General features: G+C 30.3%; 1 protein-coding gene across 1 annotated transcript; it reads left to right on the top strand.

Moving 5' to 3' along the window:
• The first annotated feature begins 5,841 nt into the window (after positions 1–5,841).
• On the top strand, positions 5,842–13,065 carry LOC129911383 (nuclear pore complex protein Nup50). The gene is made up of 2 exons (XM_055989181.1): positions 5,842–6,197; positions 11,745–13,065. Exons 1-2 carry the CDS (start codon positions 5,966–5,968, stop codon positions 12,890–12,892), a joined length of 1,380 nt encoding a protein of 459 aa, XP_055845156.1. The 5' UTR covers positions 5,842–5,965; the 3' UTR covers positions 12,893–13,065.
• Positions 13,066–21,190: the final 8,125 nt, after the last annotated feature.

Genomic DNA, 21,190 nt, shown 5'->3' with positions numbered 1-21,190 from the left:
CGGTACCTGTCATATAACGGAAACAGAAAAGTTGATTTATTTCACAAACGGCTCTAACGATTTTGATTAAAATTTTTCTGCTTACTGTTACAGATAAGAGCCTCCTTTTATAATAAAAACATATTTTTTGTACCGTTATTAACGGTACCTGCCATAGAACGGTTTTTTGGATTTATGAATTTCTCATAAACGACAAAATACAGAAACGTTTAATACAGAAACGTTTAAACAATCATTATTTAAAAAAAATTTTAATTTTTCAAAAATAAAATTTTTGGATTTTTAAAAAATTATTCAAATCAATTTTTTGAAAACGAGTTGGTGAAAAATTTTGAAATTTTGTTTTTATGTGCAAATAAATTATTTATTCAAAATTGCATATCAACTTTTTTTTTGAAAAAAGTTAGAAAATTTTTATATATAAAAAATTATTTTTTTAAAAACGGCTCTTACGAATTTCGAAAATTTTTTTCTAAAAATTCCTTTTTATACTAGAAATAAAATGGCATACTTAGTTTTTTGTAAAAGATCATTTAAAACGGCGTGAAAATATCAAATTTTTAATTTTCCCTTATTTTGTTCAATGAAAAACTTTAACCATAAGAGCAAGTACGTGCGACCCCAGTCGTGCAATTTATTTATTTTCCTACTGACGAAAAAACTGTCAGAAAAAGTTCATAAACTATAAGTTGTATGCAGGGAATTGAAACAAGAGTCAAAAAATGCTTAACACTCTAATGGGCAGATTTCTATGAATAGATTAATGTGATCTTGAGTAAAATTTTGTCATAATTTATATTTTAAGAAGTGTGTATCAGAAACTTTAATGGTCAACATTTTTTATAATCAAGCAAAGTAACAGAAGATTTCAATTACTGATATCAATTTCTGCCCTTAGTGGATTTTACTCAATCACAAAGAAAGAAATAACAGAAAATATGAAATAATCAGTCATTTTGTCAAAGCATCAAGATAACCTACACTTACATCACCAAATCAAATATAGCTTCTAATTTTGCATAATTAATTTTTTATTAAATACTTTGACATTGGTCTAATTAGTCAAATTACAAAACTTAACTAAACCCAATCAAAATATCTGGGAAAAGAATTTAATTCACAGAAGATTGACTTAAACTAAACAACAAACCAAACAAAAAACTGGTTCTGCATTAATTTATTACCTAAAAAAAAACTTCAAAAGGGTCCTCTACATTATATTCTCAAATCATCGTATCCCTAAATATGCAAAATAATTTCAGTTCTTCTTTGCCAAAATTCCATAGTTTCTACTTATTATTTATTCATCTTCTCTATTTTTGTGAAAAAAACAAAACGAATTACATAAACAGGTCGATCATTTTCGTACCTACTACTTTTCGACGCGTGCTTTCTTTCCTAAAACGATTATAGCAAAAATGGACCTCAGGTTCTACCATGAACGAATTAAAATTAAAATATTTAAAGTATTAACCGATCATCTTTAATTCATAAGCTCATATACAATCAATATAGATCAATTAACCACAAAGTGATGGTATTACCTTAATCATCGATTCATGAATCGTAAAATAAAAAACAATAATCTTGTTGAACGACACTTTTAAAGTTCAATGAATTTTCAAATCGCTTATAATTGCTTATTAATTACTCAAGCTAGAACGTAAACAAATTGTTCTCGCTCTTCAGACTGAGTGGGTATACTCGAATATGAGTAATAAAAATAAGATAACACAAAAAAATAAGCAAAACAAATCTTCGTTCCAAATATTTTGGATTAAGTATTGTCATCTTTCATAATCAGGTTTGTGGTTTATTAGTTAAAAAGGACGGTAGTGTAACGGCCTTATAAATATAATTAACATTGACGACATGCTGTTTTGTTTTGTTGTTAATAAAATTGATTATTCCATCCCTTGACGAATGAGTGCATTGTCAATATTATTTCATTTTTTTCAGGAATTAAAACACAATTCAAACCAGAACAATAATTTAAAGCTCTTGAAAATGATTTAATTTATTTAAAAAATATGGGATATTTTTATTACTCTTTTTATTATTAATTATTTGAAATATTCACTCCTGTGGGTGAACCGGTGATTAATCACAAAGATGCTGAAAAACATGTTAAAGAACAACGATGTGTATAAGATTGCTTATTTATTACTGTGTTAAGCTTCTAAAAGCTGCTCCAATTATTCATTTTAAAACTTAATTAAGTGTCATTCGAATTGTTTTCTTTCAAATTTTATATTTATTTTATTTGAATTTATTTAGGGGAGTAAAATTTGAATTCAAATTCTTGTACATTATGTTCAGCACATTTTTAGTCAGTTTCTTTGTTTTGTTATATATTTCAAATATTAAGGCAAATTGTAAATGCGAAACAAACAGAACTTGATATTTTAGTCAAAACCGTTATTTTTAGTAGTCGCCTTCCTTGGAAAATGGTAGACTACACATGAGTAGATGATTAGAAAGATCTATTACAACAATTTACACATGATCTTCTACTCGAGTAGATAGAATGTGTAGTTGGTAGTACTAGATTTCTACTTATGAGAACTGCACTCTTAGGTACATTATCGTAGGTACCTTAAATTCTTCAATTGGAGTAAAAATTAAATACTGTACTTTGCAGGAAGAGTCCACCATCGATATTTTATTGTATAAATAAATTAAATAAGTCGAAATTACAACTTGTTTTTACTCATGCAACATTTCGGGAATATTCCAGTTGTGGAATGTTTTTAGATACAAATTATTTTTGCTTGTCCATGGTTTAAATCATTTCTAAAACAATACAAGCATTCAGAGATTTTACCTCCGTCACTTCCGGGAACGTAAATGGTAAGAGTACAATACCATACTTTTTTTTAAATATAAATTAATTAAGCATTTAATTAATGCGTTATTAAAACAAATTGCTACCCGTATCAAATAAATAATAATTTAATAAATGGAATATAACAATGCATTTTATTTGCCTTACCAAAAATGAGGTGTTTTTTAAATGAATAATAATAATCTTACATCTTTTTACTTATTATATGTTGGTATATAATACAGGGTGAGTTTAGGTATCTTGAAAAAATAAAAATAAGTCATTTGAATTTGAGAAGTGAAAAATTTGTCAGCAAATTAAGATTTTTTTTTTTACGTAAAATATGTTTATATGTTAGTGTTTTCGTTTGTTAAAAAAATCAATTTATTTTTTGATCTAAATCTGTCAAAAAACGGTTGTTTCCACTACTTAATTGTAGTTAAACAGATCAAAAATTGTTTTTTTGACAGATTTAGATTAATTGATTTTTTTTACCAAACGAAAACACTATGTGTTTCAACAACGAAAAGAAAACTGATATTAGCCGTTTTTTATTATCACTTGATCCATATAGATCATTAATTAACACGTATTACAAAGGGTGCTTTCATAATTGCATGGTTGCTTTGTTTACATGCGGTCATTTGCGATCAGACTAATGTCAGAAAAACTATTTGCGCATGTATTTTACTTTGAATTTATGAACACTTTTTTTGATTTGGGTCTTTTGTCAAAAGTTTGAAGTTTCAATTCAGCCTCTTCTTCAAAATAAAACAACTCCATCCTTTAAGAAAAAAATCTTTTTTTTTAACATTTCTCCAAATGTTTACAAATTTATTACATATATGCAAGAAATTCGCGGCTATTTTTGTTATTTTGACTTGAATTTTGAATTTCCATTCAAAATTTTGATAGAATTGAGAAATAAAGGAAAGCTGTATCATTTTGTACGTCATGTTCCTTCTTTCTTCAAGTTTAAATTCATTGCGCATGGGAATTTTTTCATTTACACATTTGCGCTGCAAATATTTGCGTTGTTTTACATTTATGAACACCTGACATTTGTCATTTGCATTAATGAAAGCTTTGGATTCGTCGGACTTGCGCAACCATGCATTTATGAAAGCACCCAACAACTACATGAGATCTTACTTTTCATCAGGATCACGAATCGTGGTCTTGCTTTTCATCAGGATACATTTAAACACATGTACATAATTTAATACAACGAATTCTTAGGGCCAGTTGTACAAACGTGCGTCAGCCTCGGTTCAGATTATCTGTGGATCAAGTTTGGTTCAAGCATAGCTTTAGCTATTTTAACATAAATAGACCTTGACCCATCAGTGCTAAATTGCGCACCTTTAACACAAATTTCAGAAGATAAAAATTGCTGAACCACGGATTAAAAAAATGGGACAACTTGCCATTAGGCACATCAAATGCGTAAAAGCAGCAAGATTTTGATTTGAAGTAATTATGTATAAACAAAAGAATTGATGCAAGAACTTTAACTTAACTTATTGAGCATTTGAATATGTGTTCTTTTCAAAAACTATTACATAATGCTAAGATTGAAAGATATTATATAATTTTTTTTATTTTCAAGCTAATTTTAGCTGAGAGATCACGGCAAAAATCAACTCGTGCAAAGTCGGCATCACTACTTGATCTGAGTTTGTTTAAAAAGAACTAAACAAGCAACAGTTCGAGGAAATGTGTTCTATCTTCAATTTTGGAATTTAGTATACTTTTTTAAAAACTGTAATAAAGTAGTGTGTTTTCAAAATGATAAACCATAGTGTACAAACATATCTTAAAAATAATTTTCAGGGTGTTGCTGTCAAATAAAAGTTAGAAATTGAGTTAAATTTTTTGTTTCTATAGTGAACGAAATAAAAAATGTATTCATTAATTAATTTTTCCTCATTATTAACTTATGTTTTATGAATATTATCATATTTCGTTTGAACCATTAGTGTTATAGGACACCCTGTAAAAAAACAAATTATAACGAAAGATATTAGAATTTGAATCCAAAAAAACAGGGATTTTCAGAGCAAAATAACAAACAAAAATCGAGGCTTTTATTCAAAAAGAAATAAACAAACAACAGTCGAGAAAATGTGTTTATTTTTCTTTGTTATTTTTCTCTGAAAAGCCCTGTTTTGTTGCTTTTAAATTATAATATCTTTAGTTCTAACTTCAACTTTGGAAACTTTTATACATTTTTGAAAACTGTATAACACGACAAGTTTTCAAAATAATAAACCAGTGTCACACCATACAAATTTTTTTCAGGGTGTTGCTCTGAAATAAAAGTAAGAAATTGAGTTTTTTATAAAACTTGGAACTGTTAATAAATTTGCAGCAAAATGGCAATTGAAATAAAAAATACTTTGATTAACTAATTGTTTCTTATTATTAGGAAATGTTTTATTGAAAGAATTGTAAAAAAAAACAAAAATCAATTATGAGCGGAGGATTTGGGATGAACAAGTTACCAAATTCTGAGAGCCCTAAAGTTGGCCTATCAGCATATTTCGTTTGATCCATTACTTTTGGGACACCCTGTATAATACGTCCATGCTGTTTATATTCCAACTCAAACTCATTTCATATATATTTCTACTTACCGATGAACAAAAGCCGCCTGTTGATCAAAATAGGTACTAACTTCTCGTTTAAATAAAATTATCTCAATAGAAAGTAGGATTACGTGTTGTTTTTGTTTAAGGCCTAGTACGCAGATCGAGCAAAATTTTAGCCGAGCTAAAGCTAATAATTTGTATTTGATAAATTTTAGTTCGGCTTAAATTTTGTCGATAATTTGTATGGGAGCTAAAATTGATCTCGATCTGCGCACCAAGCTTTATCTGTGGAACAGAACTGAATGTTCATCTGTAAATTGTTAAATCAAACTGAACTAGTCCAACAAGCAAACAAACAGTCCCAATTTCACCGGCATTCTCAAAAGTCAAAATTTGTTTGACATTTTCTTTTATCACCTTCTTCTCGTGTAGGTCTTTTTTTTTTTAAGAAAACACATTTTACGTTTGCGCCACCTCCGTTCAATATTAAAAAAATAATTTTATTAAAATTAGAAATTAATTTAAAGAACAAATAAAAAATTATTTAAAAATGTCCGCATCAAGCAAACGTCGTGCAACATCTGATTTAAATCACGACAATTGGGATCGTGAAACTGAACCAGAAACTAGAGGAACCTTCCAGTCGGCACCAGAAGATGAACTTAAAAATCGTGTCATACGTAAAGCCCATAGAAAGCTAGCCGGCACAAGTGATTCCACATTAAAAGCAGAAGATGCCGCCGATGGAGGACAAACAAAAGGTGTTTTTAGTGGATTTTCAGGTGAGTTTTGTCTTCTTTTTTAACAATAGACCGAGAGTCCACAGCAAATTTTGGGAGTGAAGGTATAACCAAAATGTGAGTCTACATTTTTATAGACTTATGCGTTCTAATAACGAATTCAAAAGTCTGGCAGCTTTAAATTGCGGCCTTATATGGGTTTCCCGAGATTAAACAACGCGAGTTTTCCAATTAATGTGAGTAGGCTAAAATGACACAATTTCATTTCCCCTAAGCCTGTTTACGTGAATCTTGGTGATGCGACAAAAAGAACTCAAGATATATAAGCTTTTTTAACTAAACATATCGGCTCCATTCTTGGAGAGTTTTGAATTAACCATCTGTAAGATCGTAATTTTTTAAATTAATAATGTCAATCGACTTGCCTTTTACTATTATAAAACACTATAGCAGGATGCTTAGTCGGTTGAGAAGTCGTGAGGTCTTTACGAATAAAACACTCTGACACCCGGTTATTTTTTTACAAAAAATGAAGGAACTGCTTCTTGCCTGATTCACAATATTGCGAGACGTCGTTGACGATTTAAAAAATTTCCAAACAATGAATTTGTATACAACAATACACAAATTTGCGATTCTCGTTGCGTTGAAATTTAGAAAAATTTGAAAAAGAACGCACCAGACGACCATTTTCCGAAAATGAAATTATAATATTAAAATATCCTAAGCAGCCTAAGCATAAAAAAAAAATTTTAATTATAGAATTTTTGTTGTGACCTCTATGAAAAACTTTGACTTTAAAGTTTTTCATATATAAAAAATCTGTTACCTTTTTCAAAACGTTCAGAAAAAAACGTAACGCTCTCTTCTCGTAATATTGTGAATCAGGCTTTTATTGAATGGTATTACTGTCGAGAGGTCGCACAGTGCGTTGACTAGTGGACAAAAATAAAAAGAAAAACAAAAATGCAATATTGATCTTCTAAGCTATGGAGCTGGTCAAACATTATGTTAAATTACTGTTTTTGGCTGTTTTTAATTTTGTTTTGCTCATTTTGGGGGATTAGCGGGACTCTCAAAAGCATTGAAAAAAATTTTAGTCATTGTGATAGCTCGAGATTTTATTTTTGTGCATTTTCATTTGGTTTGTGTAAGAAAAGTTTTATTTTTTTTATTTGTGAATAATAATTATGGATACATTGAGAACTTGTATGAGTAGTTATATTTAATTTTTTAAATAAATTTGAATTTTATTTCATCTAAATTAAGCCTACAAAGTTGTAGTAGCAAATTGTAGCACAATGATTTATGGCATTGTCTTGTGTTGTTATTGCTTTTTGAGAACACGTTTAGTTTCATTGCTAACTTTTGCTAACCTTCAAAATATTTGACTTTTTGTAGGCCAAAGTCGGACCAGAAAAAATGAACGACTTTTTGAAATGTGGATTTGTTTTGGCAAAAACAGGGGAGAAGATGAAGATATTGAGTTTATTTTGAATTAGTTAAGTAGTAGCAACTGCCACATAAAGTGTTTTAAGAAAAAATTGATAAATTTCGACATAAATCTTGATCCGAGGGGGAAGCAATGCATAAAAAACAGCTTTTTAACGCTTTTTTCCATTTTGATTATGTTTATAAATTAATTTTAGCAGAGTATAGTAACATTTTTAGTGTCGTTACACTGTATTAATATTTTACTTTGCGGAAATGTAAAGTTTTCATGCTAATTTTTGCTAACCTGAAAAATTTTCAACATTTCTAGGACAAGGTAAAATCTTTAAAAATTTATAAAAATGTATTTTTTTATAAAAAATCACGAATTGAATATGTTAATAAAATTATTCTGTATCAATTGAAGATAAAAAATGTTCCATACAATTTAAAAATGATCTAAAATACAAATTAAGTTTTTTTGACTCAAACCTCGAGGATGGGAACAATGTTCATGCTTTCGTCGAGAAGCATCATGAAGCTAATCTTAAAAATAGACTTACACTTCCTGATAGCATTTTAACCTATCTGCAAAATGTATCCCCTCTTGACCTCTTAACTAGTCGTGGAAGACACAAACACAACATTTAGAAGCGTCGTCAAAGACGAAAAAAGGAAAATTTGCAAGCGTTTAGCTACTAAAGTGGGCGTGGCAGAGGGCCAAAACTATTTTATATTTTTGTAACTCATCTAGGTAATCAAATTTCCTAAATTTGGTGCTAATGGTGCAAACCGTTTTTAAGGTATAAACAATCATAAACAAAAGTAGGCGTGGCAAGGGGCGGAAAGGGTCGAAACTATTTTTTTATTTTTACACTCATCTAGAGAATCAAATTTCCTAAATTTGAATCAAATGGTGCACGCCGTTTTTTAGATATAAATAATCTTTTACAAAAGTGGGCGTGGCAGGGGGCGTGAAAATGTCGTCAATTTTTTTAGAATTTCTCTTTATTACATCTACAACAATTTTTCTTTGCCAAATCAATTCCTTTTTGGAAAATTGATTTTTGTCCACCATCTCTATACAATCGCCGCACTGTGGGTCGAGACACTTTTTTTTTGCTATTATGCGGTTGGTGTTCCGCAGTTATTACATAAAAGAGAGAGTTTACGGCAGTAATACTCTCAGATAAGTAGCCATTAGCCAAAGATAAAAAGCGGTAAGTGTTACCTCTATTATATCCTAACTCTTTCCTGGTCAAGTCGAATGTCATTAAATTCTAATTTTGGCTCTTCTTTTATGGCAAAAAACATTGAAAATTTAATAAGCAGGAAAAAGGATTTTTTTTACCTAAAAAATTAAAAAAAAAAAAAAACAAATAAAAATCAAATATAAGGCAAAAAAGGCATTTATTAAATTAAAAGAAAAAAGAGTTTGATATGAAAGTATTGAATAAAAACAGCTTTTTAAAGTTTTCAGCGAACAACCTCCTGCGATTGTCTCTAAGAAGCATCTAGCTTGAGCAGAAACGACGAGTAGCACCGTATTAAGACTGTCGAAATTATTCACTTCAATGTTTTCGGGAAGTCTGTAGTTGATGTCGCCATAATTACAGAACTTACTTTTTCAACTATTTTTAGTCTCTTATTGAAGTTGAAAACAGTAGTGAATTTTCAATAGTTTATTTTCATTGATAAATCTTTAAAAAACGGGAACACTTAAGCAATCGGTGTGCTTTGAAAAAAAAAAAAAAGATTTAAAAATGAAAGTAAATAATATGTACATATATACATTTACAGTCTCTCAAAACTACCTAATTTTTGCAAGCTTTCGAAAATTTGGATTTTAAGGTCGAATAAAATACCAAAATGTATTTAAATGCTTGAGAAAAAATAAGAAATTTAATTTAGAAAAGAAAAGTAAGAACCTACACAATCTTCCTACTTCCTTTTTCAATTGTGTTCAGTACAAGCCAATTTGTTTTCTTAAAATTATGTTACGGCCATATTTTTAAGAGAAAAAAAAATTCAACTTAGGTGAAAGAAATTTCATGCTATTATGGTTTATAGATATTTAGATTCAAGATTTGTTGCGATTAAAAAAAAAACAATATAGGTACTTAAAAGAAAAATAAAATTACCATTAATAGACAAAAAGCACTGATTAACAAAAAAAAAACGCAAAAAAGCACTAACCTGTATAAAAGGCAAAAAAAGATTAAACTAAAAACATATATTTGGAATCAGGGGGTTTGTATAAAGTCAATACTGTCTTACGATAACGCAGAAAAAGGGAAAGTTATGAAAATCCGTTCCTTATTAATAAGTATGTTTGTTTAAATGGCGCCAAGACTCAATTCGCTGTGGGGAAAAAGTTATAGCCATAAATGTAGAACATAGTAAAAATAGGTAATAGACGGAGAGACGACCGCCGAATTACTGAGATCATACGGATAAGGGATAAAATTGGTGTCAAATGAAAGATAAGTTGATAGAGAAAATGAAAAAAATAGGGTTACCGCTTTTAAAATGGTAACTTTTATGTGGCAACCCTATTTTAAAAGAAATAATGGTATATTAAATATCTTTGTAGTATGATCAAATAAGAACATTTTTTAAATGCCAAACGAAAACTTAGATGGTGAAAAAATAAACAAAATAATATAAGAAATGTTGGCCTTCAAATATGGCAACCCTATTAACGTTAACAAAAAAAAAAAAAAAAAAAAAAAAAAAAAAAAAAACAAATCAAAAAATATTTTTTGAACAACAAATTACAATTTTGTATCCACTGAAAGGCTCAACTCTATACCAATCTTTAGCTGACAAAAAGACGAGCAAGTACCTACTTGGCAACCTTACGCAAATGTTTAGAAACACAGAAAAACTATTACAAAAAGTATGGAATTTGAAAGAGTTGAAGGTAAGAAGATAACATATGATATCACACATTTTGGCTGTAAAGTATTTCTTAGGATTTCCGTAAGGTTCTCGAGTACTTGATCGTCTTTTTGTCAGCTAAAGATTGATATAGAGTTGAGCCTTTTAGTGGATACAAAATTGTAATCTGTTGTTCAAAAAATATTTTTTGATTTGTTTTTTTTTTTTTTGTTAACGTTAATAGCGTTGCCATATTTTTAGGCGGCCAACATTTCTTATATTATTTTGTTAATTTTTTCACTATCTAAGTTTTTGTTTGGCATTTAAAAAATGTTCTTATTTGATCATACTACAAAGATATTTAATATACCATTATTTCTTTTAAAATAGGGTTGCCACATAGAAGTTACCATTTTAAAAGCGGTAACCCTATTTTTTTCATTTTCTCTATCAACTTATCTTTCATTTGACACCAATTTTATCCCTTATCCGTATGATCTCAGTAATTCGGCGGTCGTCTCTCCGTCTATTACCTATTTTTACTATGTTCTACATTTATGGCTATAACTTTTTCCCCACAGCGAATTGAGTCTTGGCGCTATATAAACAATTGATCTACGCAAAAATACCTTTCCAATGACATATGACTCATCGTTATTGGTCTCAGGGCCAGCTCCCATACAAAAATTACCATTGTCCTTTTCATAGAAACAAACAAAATTTTATAAACAAAATTTAGAATGATAGTCAAAGGTTGGTTTGAATTCTAATATTTAAATAATCAACTGTTACAATACGTATTTTTTAAAAATCAAATATCTTCATTATTAACATATTTATTTTGAAATTTACGGAGTAAACAAATAAGTTTAAATAATTTATAAAAAAAATTGAAAGAAAAAGTATCTAATATTTGTTTAGACACTTTCCTTTTTGCTTACTTTAAAAAAAAGCAGAACTTTCAACAATAACTGCTAATTAAAAACTACTGGTGCAATTTATTAGAAATAAAAAACAAACAAAATTATATCTTGAGTTTTATTGATTGCATCATAAAAAGATTGATGTCTTCAGGCTTAGGGTAAATGACATAGTGTGAATTTAGCCTTCTTATATGAATTGGAAAACATAGTTTTTTAACTTTCGAATTCGTTATTAGGACGCATAAGGCTATTAAACTGTATACTCACATTTTGGTTATACCTCCACTCTCAAAATTTGCTGTGGGCTCTTAGACTACAAATCTTTGTGAAAACTATAAAAATTCTTTTTGATCAGGTTTTGGAAAAACACCATCAACTGCAACAACTTTATCATCACTTTCTTCGACTGATTCGACTAAAAAACCTGGTGAGACTAAGCCAGCAACGAGCACATTCTCTTTCCTCAACAAATTCACTCCATCACCATCATCAACTTCCGCCGCCTCAGAAGCAAAGACAGACACAGTAAAGAAAAACCCATTGGGTACTATCAGTGAAGATAATGCTTCCGCCAACAACAACAAGTATGACTTTGAAAAATCAAGTGTCTATTATGCCAAGTTAAAGGGACTCAATCAAGCTGTCTCCACTTGGATCAAGACACACGTTGACAAGAATCCCTTGTGCCTGCTCACACCCATTTTTAAAGACTACGAGAAATATCTGGCAGAAATCGAGAAAACCGAAGGACAGTCCAATACTGGAGGAGCCCCTCAATCACAGGCAATGAATAACTTTAAATTCCAATCGGCCACTCCACCAACATCATCAGCAAATATATTCTCCTTTGGCAAAAAGACAACAACTGACTCAACAGATTCTACCGCAGAACCAAAGAAAACAACTTCAATTTTTGGAAGTTCTGCACAGAGTTCCGAAGAGAAACCAAAAGCTTCAACTGGATTTAGTTTTGGTTCAAAAAGCGATTCGACTCCATCTGTTTTCCCTGTGCCCAGTAGCACAGGATTTATGTTTGGTGGTTCTACGAAGCCATTTTCTTTTGGAAATATTCAACCTCCTCCAGCTGCAGAACCAACTCCTGCAGCTGATGATAAAGAAAATGGTGATGAAGAAGACGAACCACCAAAAGTGGAATTCAAAGCTGTTGTCGAAGAGGACAGTGTTTATTCGAAACGTTGCAAAGTATTCGTTAAAAATGATGGCAACTTTACAGATCGTGGTGTTGGAACTTTGTATTTGAAACCCGTTAAAGATTCAGAAAAGAAACAACTTCTTGTTAGAGCAGATACTAATTTGGGTAATATATTGGTTAATTTGATTTTAAACGATTCCATTCCAACTCAACGAATGGGTAAGAATAATGTAATGTTGGTTTGTATACCAACTCCTGATACTGATAAACCAACACCGATGTTGTTGCGTGTTAAGACATCAGATGAAGCTGATGAGTTGTTGGAAACTATTGACAAATATAAGAAATAAATAAATTATTATATTAAGGTTGTATAAGAATGTCGTCTATACGTACATGTTGAAGGATGTGTGGAGATGTAAAATAGACTTAATAAATTGAAATTTGTTTTGTGCTTATTTTTGAAGACCCAGATAGAATTGTAAATTTTTTCTTTTGGTCTCGTATCTTAAATGTTATAATAAAATATTGTTTTCAAATTATAAAAAGAGATCAATTAGAACTCAAATGTTTTTTTTTTTTTGCAAAATATTTATGCTTGCTGTAGGGAGAATTTCCATGTTAAAAATGTGTAAAACTTACTCGGCACGATAAAAGCTCAATTTGCTATCGTAAATTATCTTCTTAGGCCAATGAAGTAGAGGTTGAAAAGACTTATCATATATATTATTACGGTTGTCGAACACCCTTTACCGGGACTTACACCGAACAGATTTTAATAAATTATATCTTAAAAAAAGGCGAATTTCTGCCGCCAGAATCTGGCAAAATATAAATATTTAAATGTTTATAATTTTTAAGAAATCTTAATTTGTTTAAAAAATAATATTCCAGCCAAAATGAATTTTAAAATGACTTTTTACCACTTTCCAATGAATCTGGAAATGTTTGACATGGCGTGTTCCTGTTCACATTAGGGGTGTTCGTATATCATTAGTTCGTATCATCAGGGGCGTTCGTTAGGCGAGTAAATTCTCCGATTTGCTTAAAAATTCTGATGGTTAACATTTTAAGCATTATTATACAAACAAATTGCAGATAAGTTTGGACAAAAATATGAAACCTGTCAAATTTTAGAAGTGGGGATGAAATCCTCTCAGAGAAAGAAAAAATTGTTCAAAAGTACGCAAACTCTTTTAGGACAAAATTATCATTTATTTAAAGAAAAAAAGAAGGCACTAGCTTTTGAAAGATTTCAGACTTTTGTCCGAAGAAATTTTTGGGCAGAAATTTGCAAGAAGAGGGGCTCTCTTTTTTGTAAAAAAAAAAACTACACAGTTTCAGTCTAATCAAACAGGAATTGGGTTAAAAAAGTTGAAAAAAGGAGAATTATTTCTGTTTTTGGCAGTACCTAAACAGCCCTGTTACATGTAACATTAGTTATACATTTTTATTTCATTTTTGGCACACAAATTGAAAATGCCAACTTTTGAGGTTCTGGGTAGTCAACCTCCGTAAAAAAAAGATCACTCAAAAGTTTTATTTTGTATTTAAGTGCCTTATATCATGTTTTCACTAAAATCCAAATGAGATATTTTCGTAAACTATTTCATTTTGAATGTCAAATGGTTAATGGTAAATTGCTAATCCTCATCGAGGTAAAATGGATCGAAAGATTAATTTGAAATTAAAGGCCCCCACCCATAGAATCCGTTCCACCCGTTGTGTCAATTAATCCGTTGAAATTGAAGGATGGGACAGAAAGGGGTGACCCAAAGAAAACGTTGCATGACGGATTGCTTTTTGACAGCTCACTTTAAATTCCAAGGTGTGTTCGATATTTTCTCGATGAATGTGCACTAAGGAAGTTCTGATGCAAGAAATTGTTAACTATTATCGTTGTTCTTTTTTTTTAATAAAATAAAATACGCTACTAGACTTTATGTATGTACTTGCTCTTCAGTTAAAAACAATTTTTAATAACAGATTATCATTTGTAGATATGACTTTGGCATAGTAAAATTGAACTCTACAACAGAATTTTAGTATTTAATTGATATAATTTATTAGATATATCATTAAATGTTACTTTTATTACATTTTCTTCACAAATAAACAACTAAAGTTCACAATTCATAAAATCAGAAAAGAAAAGAACACAGTTCTTAGTTCTGAAATTCCCCGGTGTGCACTCCGAAACAGAAAATCGAACTGATCTATTGTTGACAACCAATGTCAAAGGATACGACAGATGAAAAAGTAGAAAGTTGGGCTATTTCTTCCGTCGAATTCGTCAAATACAAATAATTGATTTATTTTATTCATTTATCACATAATACGATATTTTGATAGGAATAATTATATTCCACATAGTGTAGTTCCGATAACCAATGAAAGATACAAAATATTTTGCTTATTTTTTACTTTGGTGTACTTAGCGTAGTTCCTTCAACATCAAGTGCGGTCCTACCTTTATTTTAATTATTCTTTCAGATCATTGAACACTTCTACATAAGATGTTTCCAAAATGATTGGAAAGTGGAAGTGTTCATCGCTTTTGACAGGATCTTTGGAATAAGTTCAGTGGGGAACTTCCAACGATTGTCAGTATAAGAAAATAGTCAAAAGAAAACAGAAAAAAAAATGTACAGCTATAGCTGGGATGGTGAAGACATAAACAAACAAAAGGAGGCGCGAATTGTGATAGAGTTTTGTGAATTTAGTTCGTGTTTTCCAAAATAAATATGTAAAATTAATTAATTTTTTTTAATTAATCGGAAATAAAAACTTTAAATTTGAAAACAATCGCGAAATATAAAAGTTTTTGTGGTTAAATGATTTCGAACACACAGTGTTTGTTGTAAGTGTGTGTGACAATATGTTTTTTGTTTACATTTTCCCTGCCGAGATATGTCAAATTAGAAAAGGAAAAGACAAAGATAGTTTTTGGAATTTCCCTTTATGAAAAAAAAACACCGCCAGAAACAAAACAATAACAAACGTTTAATGGCGTTTTTACCTATGTATGTACATATATAGTATATACATAATGTACATAAGAAAAAGGCCGTAATATTTGAAGGCTCCAGGGGAAAAACAGCACAAGTCCATTCCAACTCATTTCGAGAAAAATGCATTTTTAAATTTTGTTCTCCATACAACTTAGTACTTAAAGCACACAATTTATTTATTTTTTCAGCAAGGCTTAAATTTGTTTTATAAAAGTAAGGATGCCATCAGATAGTGGTCAGTAAATACTACAAAGACCTCATCATTCGTTTATTTTTGACAAAAAGTGGACATGTGCCGTTTTTCCCCTTCACCCTTCATTTGCTCTTTGCGTGCTATAGGGGCGTAAGTGTTGCACCCCTATTACGATTGTCAACTATCAATTCTTTGCCCCTGGGTAAAAAGGACTTACATAAATGATAGTTTACCAGAAAATCCGATTGAAGTTGAAAATCGATGAATTTTTGAGCATTGATCCTCTTATTTTTATAAGAAAGAGTTACTCTTAATTTATGTTTTTGATTCTCTTTTCATCAAAACCCGAAAGTGCAATTTTGTGACTTAACCTCTTTGTAGCCGGAAGCAAAGAATTTATAGTTGTTAAAAAAAAATTCGATCTCTTATTTGCTTTGAAAAAAATTTGAAAACGAAGAATGATGCTAACCGTGAAATGTAACTGAAAAGATCCATTAAAAAAATGACCAGTTTTCCCCCATTTCGATTTTAAAACATCAAATTTCAGTATTTATCAACTATCAATTGATAGTTGACAATCGTAATAGGGGTGTTAGGTCCGTTAAGGTACTTCCTAGGCTAAAATATGATAAGTGGCTATTAAAAATGAAAAACAATTAAATCACGTAGGTAGATACGAATTTTAAAATTTCCACTTTTGAATAGCGATATAAAATTTAATGGAGTGTGAATTAAATGGGTCTAAGATAATTTTTGGAAAAGCCCAATACAACAGCAAAGAAAAATCGTCAAAGGAAAAATTGTCGGATGTAAGAATCAGACAGAAACCTTACGTTCAACAATTTTTTTATTGACGATTTAAGGTGGTGAATGCATGATTCAACATCGGTTCAAGTTCTTCAAATTGACCAAGTTTGAGATATTAGTTGCGGCAACCTGTTTGAAATAGAGTTAATTATAAAATGTATGTACAACTTAGGGAACCTACACTGAAAATAATAAATTTCGTAAAATTACGAAAATCGTTTCATACACTACATTTTCGTTGGCCCAACGAAACTTTCGTTGGCTCAACGAAAATATGTAATTTTTCGTAATATGAAAACCTTCATCAATTAATGAAAACGTTTCATACACTTTTTCTCCCTTTTTAGTGCCAAAAAATCCAATTCAATGAAAAGATTCATCAATTAACGAAAAATTTCATACTCATTTTAAAGAATAAAAATAAGAATTTTTTCCTTACTTTATTAAAGTTTTAATTAAGTAACGAAAAAATTCATTAACTTATGAAATTCAACATTAACTAACGAAAATCTTCATAATCTTATGAAAATTCTTCATATACTAATGAAATATTACATTGGCTTATGAAAAAATACATCAGTTAACGAAAAAAATCGTTGCCTTACAAAAAAAAAACGTAGACTTGGGTGCATTTCTGTTTTAATGATGAAAAATTGAATCTTGCTTTATATAGTTCACATTAGGTTTTTGTTTAAAAATCTATGTAAGCTGAGCTGAATATAAAAAATATTTGCGTATTGACAAGGTGTCTCACGATAAGTCGGACTCATCAGTTGACTTAAGTGAGCTCCACCGGGTCGAAACGCCAATTTTTGGTTTGGACTATATTAAATTAATAATTTAACAAGGCCAATAAAAAAATACAATTAATACAACGAAAAGTTTCGTTAGCAAACAAATATTTTTTCGTAATTTAATAAAAATGTTCATTAAATTTACGAAAAAATTCGTTAGCTAACGAAAGTTCTTTCATAAATTAATCAAAAAATACATTGACTAACGAAAAAAATATCACCGTGGTTAATTAAATTTTACGTTAATCGATGAAAAATTTCGTAAAGTGATGTAAAAATGCATTAACTCTCGATCAAAAATTTTTATGAAAAATTTCATTAAAATACTACAGTTTTCTTCATTAACGTATGAAAGCCATTTCGTTGAGCCAATTAAATTTTTCATCGGCTGAAAATTAATTAAATTTTCGTTGGCTCAACGAATTTTTTCGTTGTATTTACGTAAGGATTTGGTTCAGTGTAGAATTGCTAAATTTAATGTGCCATATTCATAGCTGTTTAACTTAAACTGTGGCTAATCCAATGTATTTTAAATGGGATAAACACGAGTTTTTTAGTAATTCTCGACTTTTTAAAAAACACACTCTGCATTTACCTTTGTACCTACCTACCTATACTTTCTTTTTATTTAAGCATGCGAGAAGTCTCGCACGGGTAAGCTAGTTCTTAATTAAATCTCAGCGCAGCAAATTCATAAACAGGTTCTGTCTTCTGATTTGATATATCTGGGTCTGCCGTAATTTGAATATTTGGTCGATGGTGGATATTCCTGGTCAAAAACCCTATCTGCTACTGATCAAATTTTTTACAAGGGGCTTTAGACGTTCATTTAATCCGGCAGAGAGGATCTTTAAGACTTTGCACCTAAAGAGGAGGTGGCGCAGTAATAGGTTTGAAGTCAAAAGCAACTCAGCTTTTTGGGACACCAGAAGAGTAACAAGGATTTGACTCGTTTTCCTACGTGCAATATGTCAAATTTAGGTAAATCTTCATCGTCGTATCAAAATACTGCGCGGAAAAAAGTCTAAACTGAATACGAAAAAGTTTGCAGAATTATGCCTTTGAAAGGCAAGTGCCCTTCATTTTCTTTGATTTTTTCCATTAAAATAGAATAATAGCGAATGATATGGAAATGGAGGAATGCGATTTCTAGTTTGACTCCGAAGTAAGTTCAAAATTTCTGTGAAGTGGATATGACCGAATTTTATAAGTATTTTTCGGGAAAACTACACTATCTCCAAAAAAAAATCTCAATCGGATAAAATCTCCAGAAAATTTTTGACCCCATGGACTAAATCTCCATGGGGAAAGGCATCCAATGGACAAAATCTCAAATAAATAATTTTTTCTCCCATTTTCTCCAAATCCCCAAAAATCTCCAACTAGCAAAAACAAAAACGTAATAGAATGATAAAAAAAAACACGGTAAGTCAAAGTAAAATCAGAACTAAAGACGACTATTTATAGAAAAAATAAATTATGTACACAACCGTGACTTGAACCTTCGTTGTTTGACCTACCATTCGTGTGCCTTAACAATAATTCTAATACACTCCCCTTCAACTGAATAAGCACACAAAATTTTAAAGGTATTTTGTCCATTTTTTCCTAAGATTGATCTTTCATGTAACATTTGATGATGTTTACAGTTAGCTTACGATGTTGAGAAACCAAATCAGAAAGAATAATTCTCAAAGTACCGCTATTTTTTTTCGTGTTCTCTTACAAAGCGTCCCATATGGAAAAATGCAGTTTTTTTTTGCGTCAACTGAATAGACACACGGTCTTTCAAGGTCAATATCTTCGTTGTTTATCAGAGTTTTGAGGTGTTTGGCATACCAAATCAAAGGTTGCAATGTTCTCAGTGAGATTTTGTCATTTAATTAAAATTTAAAAAAAAGTATTAGATTAAAAGCTTTGAATACTGTCGACAGAGCTTAAATTAATTTGTTAACGGAACAAGTACTGACCGGGTCTGCTATAGCTACCAAAATTGATCGGAGTTTTAGTGTGTTGCCTATTCGTACCTCAAAAATAAAAGTTCGTACAGGAAAAATATGAATTAAGGTAAAAAACGGCAAAAATAGCAAATAATCGACGAGAAATTTTGAGATCTGCCTCCAATTCATTTGACTCTGGGGCAAAAATCAAACAAAAAGCTGGTGTTTCTGCAAGTGTTTCAACACTCCGCAGAGTAATTAACAGCACGGATCATTTTAACCCATTAAAAGTCCAAAAGAAACCAACTTTAAACAAGCAACAAAAAGGTATTCGTTTAGAATTTTCTAGACTCCATAGAGCTGGAAAAATGAGTGACGCAAAGTGGTTTTTTTCATTTGAAAAAGGTCAATTTTGATGGCCCCGATGACTTCAATTATGAATCCATCAAAATTGAACTTTTTCAAATGAGAAAAACCACTTTGCGTCACTCATTTTTCCAGCTCATATGGAGTCTAGAAAATTCTAAACGAATACCTTTTTGTTGCTTGTTTAAAGTTGGTTTCTTTTGGACTTTTAATGGGTTAAAATGATCCGTGCTGTTAATTACTCTGCGGAGTGTTGAAACACTTGCAGAAACACCAGCTTTTTGTTTGATTTTTGCCCCAGAGTCAAATGAATTGGAGGCAGATCTCAAAATTTCTCGTCGATTATTTGCTATTTTTGCCGTTTTTTACCTTAATTCATATTTTTCCTGTACGAACTTTTATTTTTGAGGTACGAATAGGCAACACACTAAAACTCCGATCAATTTTGGTAGCTATAGCAGACCCGGTCAGTACTTGTTCCGTTAACAAATTAATTTAAGCTCTGTCGACAGTATTCAAAGCTTTTAATCTACTACTTTTTTTTTAAATTTTAATTAAATGACAAAATCTCACTGAGAACATTTCAACCTTTGATTTGGTATGCCAAACACCTCAAAACTCTGATAAACAACGAAGATATTGACCTTGAAAGACCGTGTGTCTATTCAGTTGACGCAACAAAAAAACTGCATTTTTCCATATGGGACGCTTTGTAAGAGAACACGAAAAAAAATAGCGGTACTTTGATAATTACACTGTGCAAGTTTTTTGAAAAATTTTTTTGAGACAGGTGCGCGATTAACTGTTTCGCCCTATTTCGGACCCGAGAAATCGATTGGCGTCATTAGTTTTTCGATTTATCGGTACGACTTCGAACAAAATTTTTTTTTAAAGATTTTCAATTATTTTGAGAATTTTCCACTTTTTTTTTAGTCATTTTTCATCCAAAAACAATATTTATATTGTTAATAATTCTGCTCAAACGTTATTTGCTACCAGTAGAAAGACATTATAAACAATTTTGAACAATAAATTTGTTTGAAAATTTAGTGATTTTTTTTGAAAAAATTAAAAAAAATCGAAATTTTTTACATTGTTAATCGTTTTTTCGCTGTTTTTGTTCTCTTTTGCACAAATACATTGCATGTTTTACATTTAAAATTAATTTAACTGTTAATTTAGTGTTGGTTAAACTTCGACAGTCTATCGATAGCATCGATAACAAAAAAAATATCGAGTATATCGATACTTCACAAAACTATCGATAGTTTCAATACTTCCAAATTATTTTACCACAAGATTACCGATATTATCGAAAGTTTTTTCTCAAAACTATCGACACAATCGATAATGGAAACTATCGATATCTACCAAACACTATGTTAATTCGTTGTTTATATCCAATGTCAAACGAAAACTTAACTTGTAGTTCAAATTGTGTTTAATTAATTTCAAAGCTATCGATAATATCGGTAGCCTTGTGGTAAAATAATTTTTAAGTATTGAAACTATCGATAGTTTTGTGAAGTATCGATAT

The sequence above is a fragment of the Episyrphus balteatus genome, chromosome 2, assembly GCF_945859705.1.
Source record: "Episyrphus balteatus chromosome 2, idEpiBalt1.1, whole genome shotgun sequence".
In the NCBI taxonomy this organism is placed as follows: Eukaryota; Metazoa; Arthropoda; class Insecta; order Diptera; family Syrphidae; genus Episyrphus; species Episyrphus balteatus.
This window is presented reverse-complemented; position numbering and strand designations above follow the sequence as displayed.

Bases quoted from the DNA above. Each gene is read 5' to 3' on its own strand.
- LOC129911383 (XM_055989181.1), top strand. From the start codon at position 5,966: ATGTCCGCATCAAGCAAACGTCGTGCAACATCTGATTTAAATCACGAC. The intron at 6,198-11,744 runs GTGAGTTTTGTC...CTTTTTGATCAG, and splicing joins TGTTTTTAGTGGATTTTCAG to GTTTTGGAAAAACACCATCA.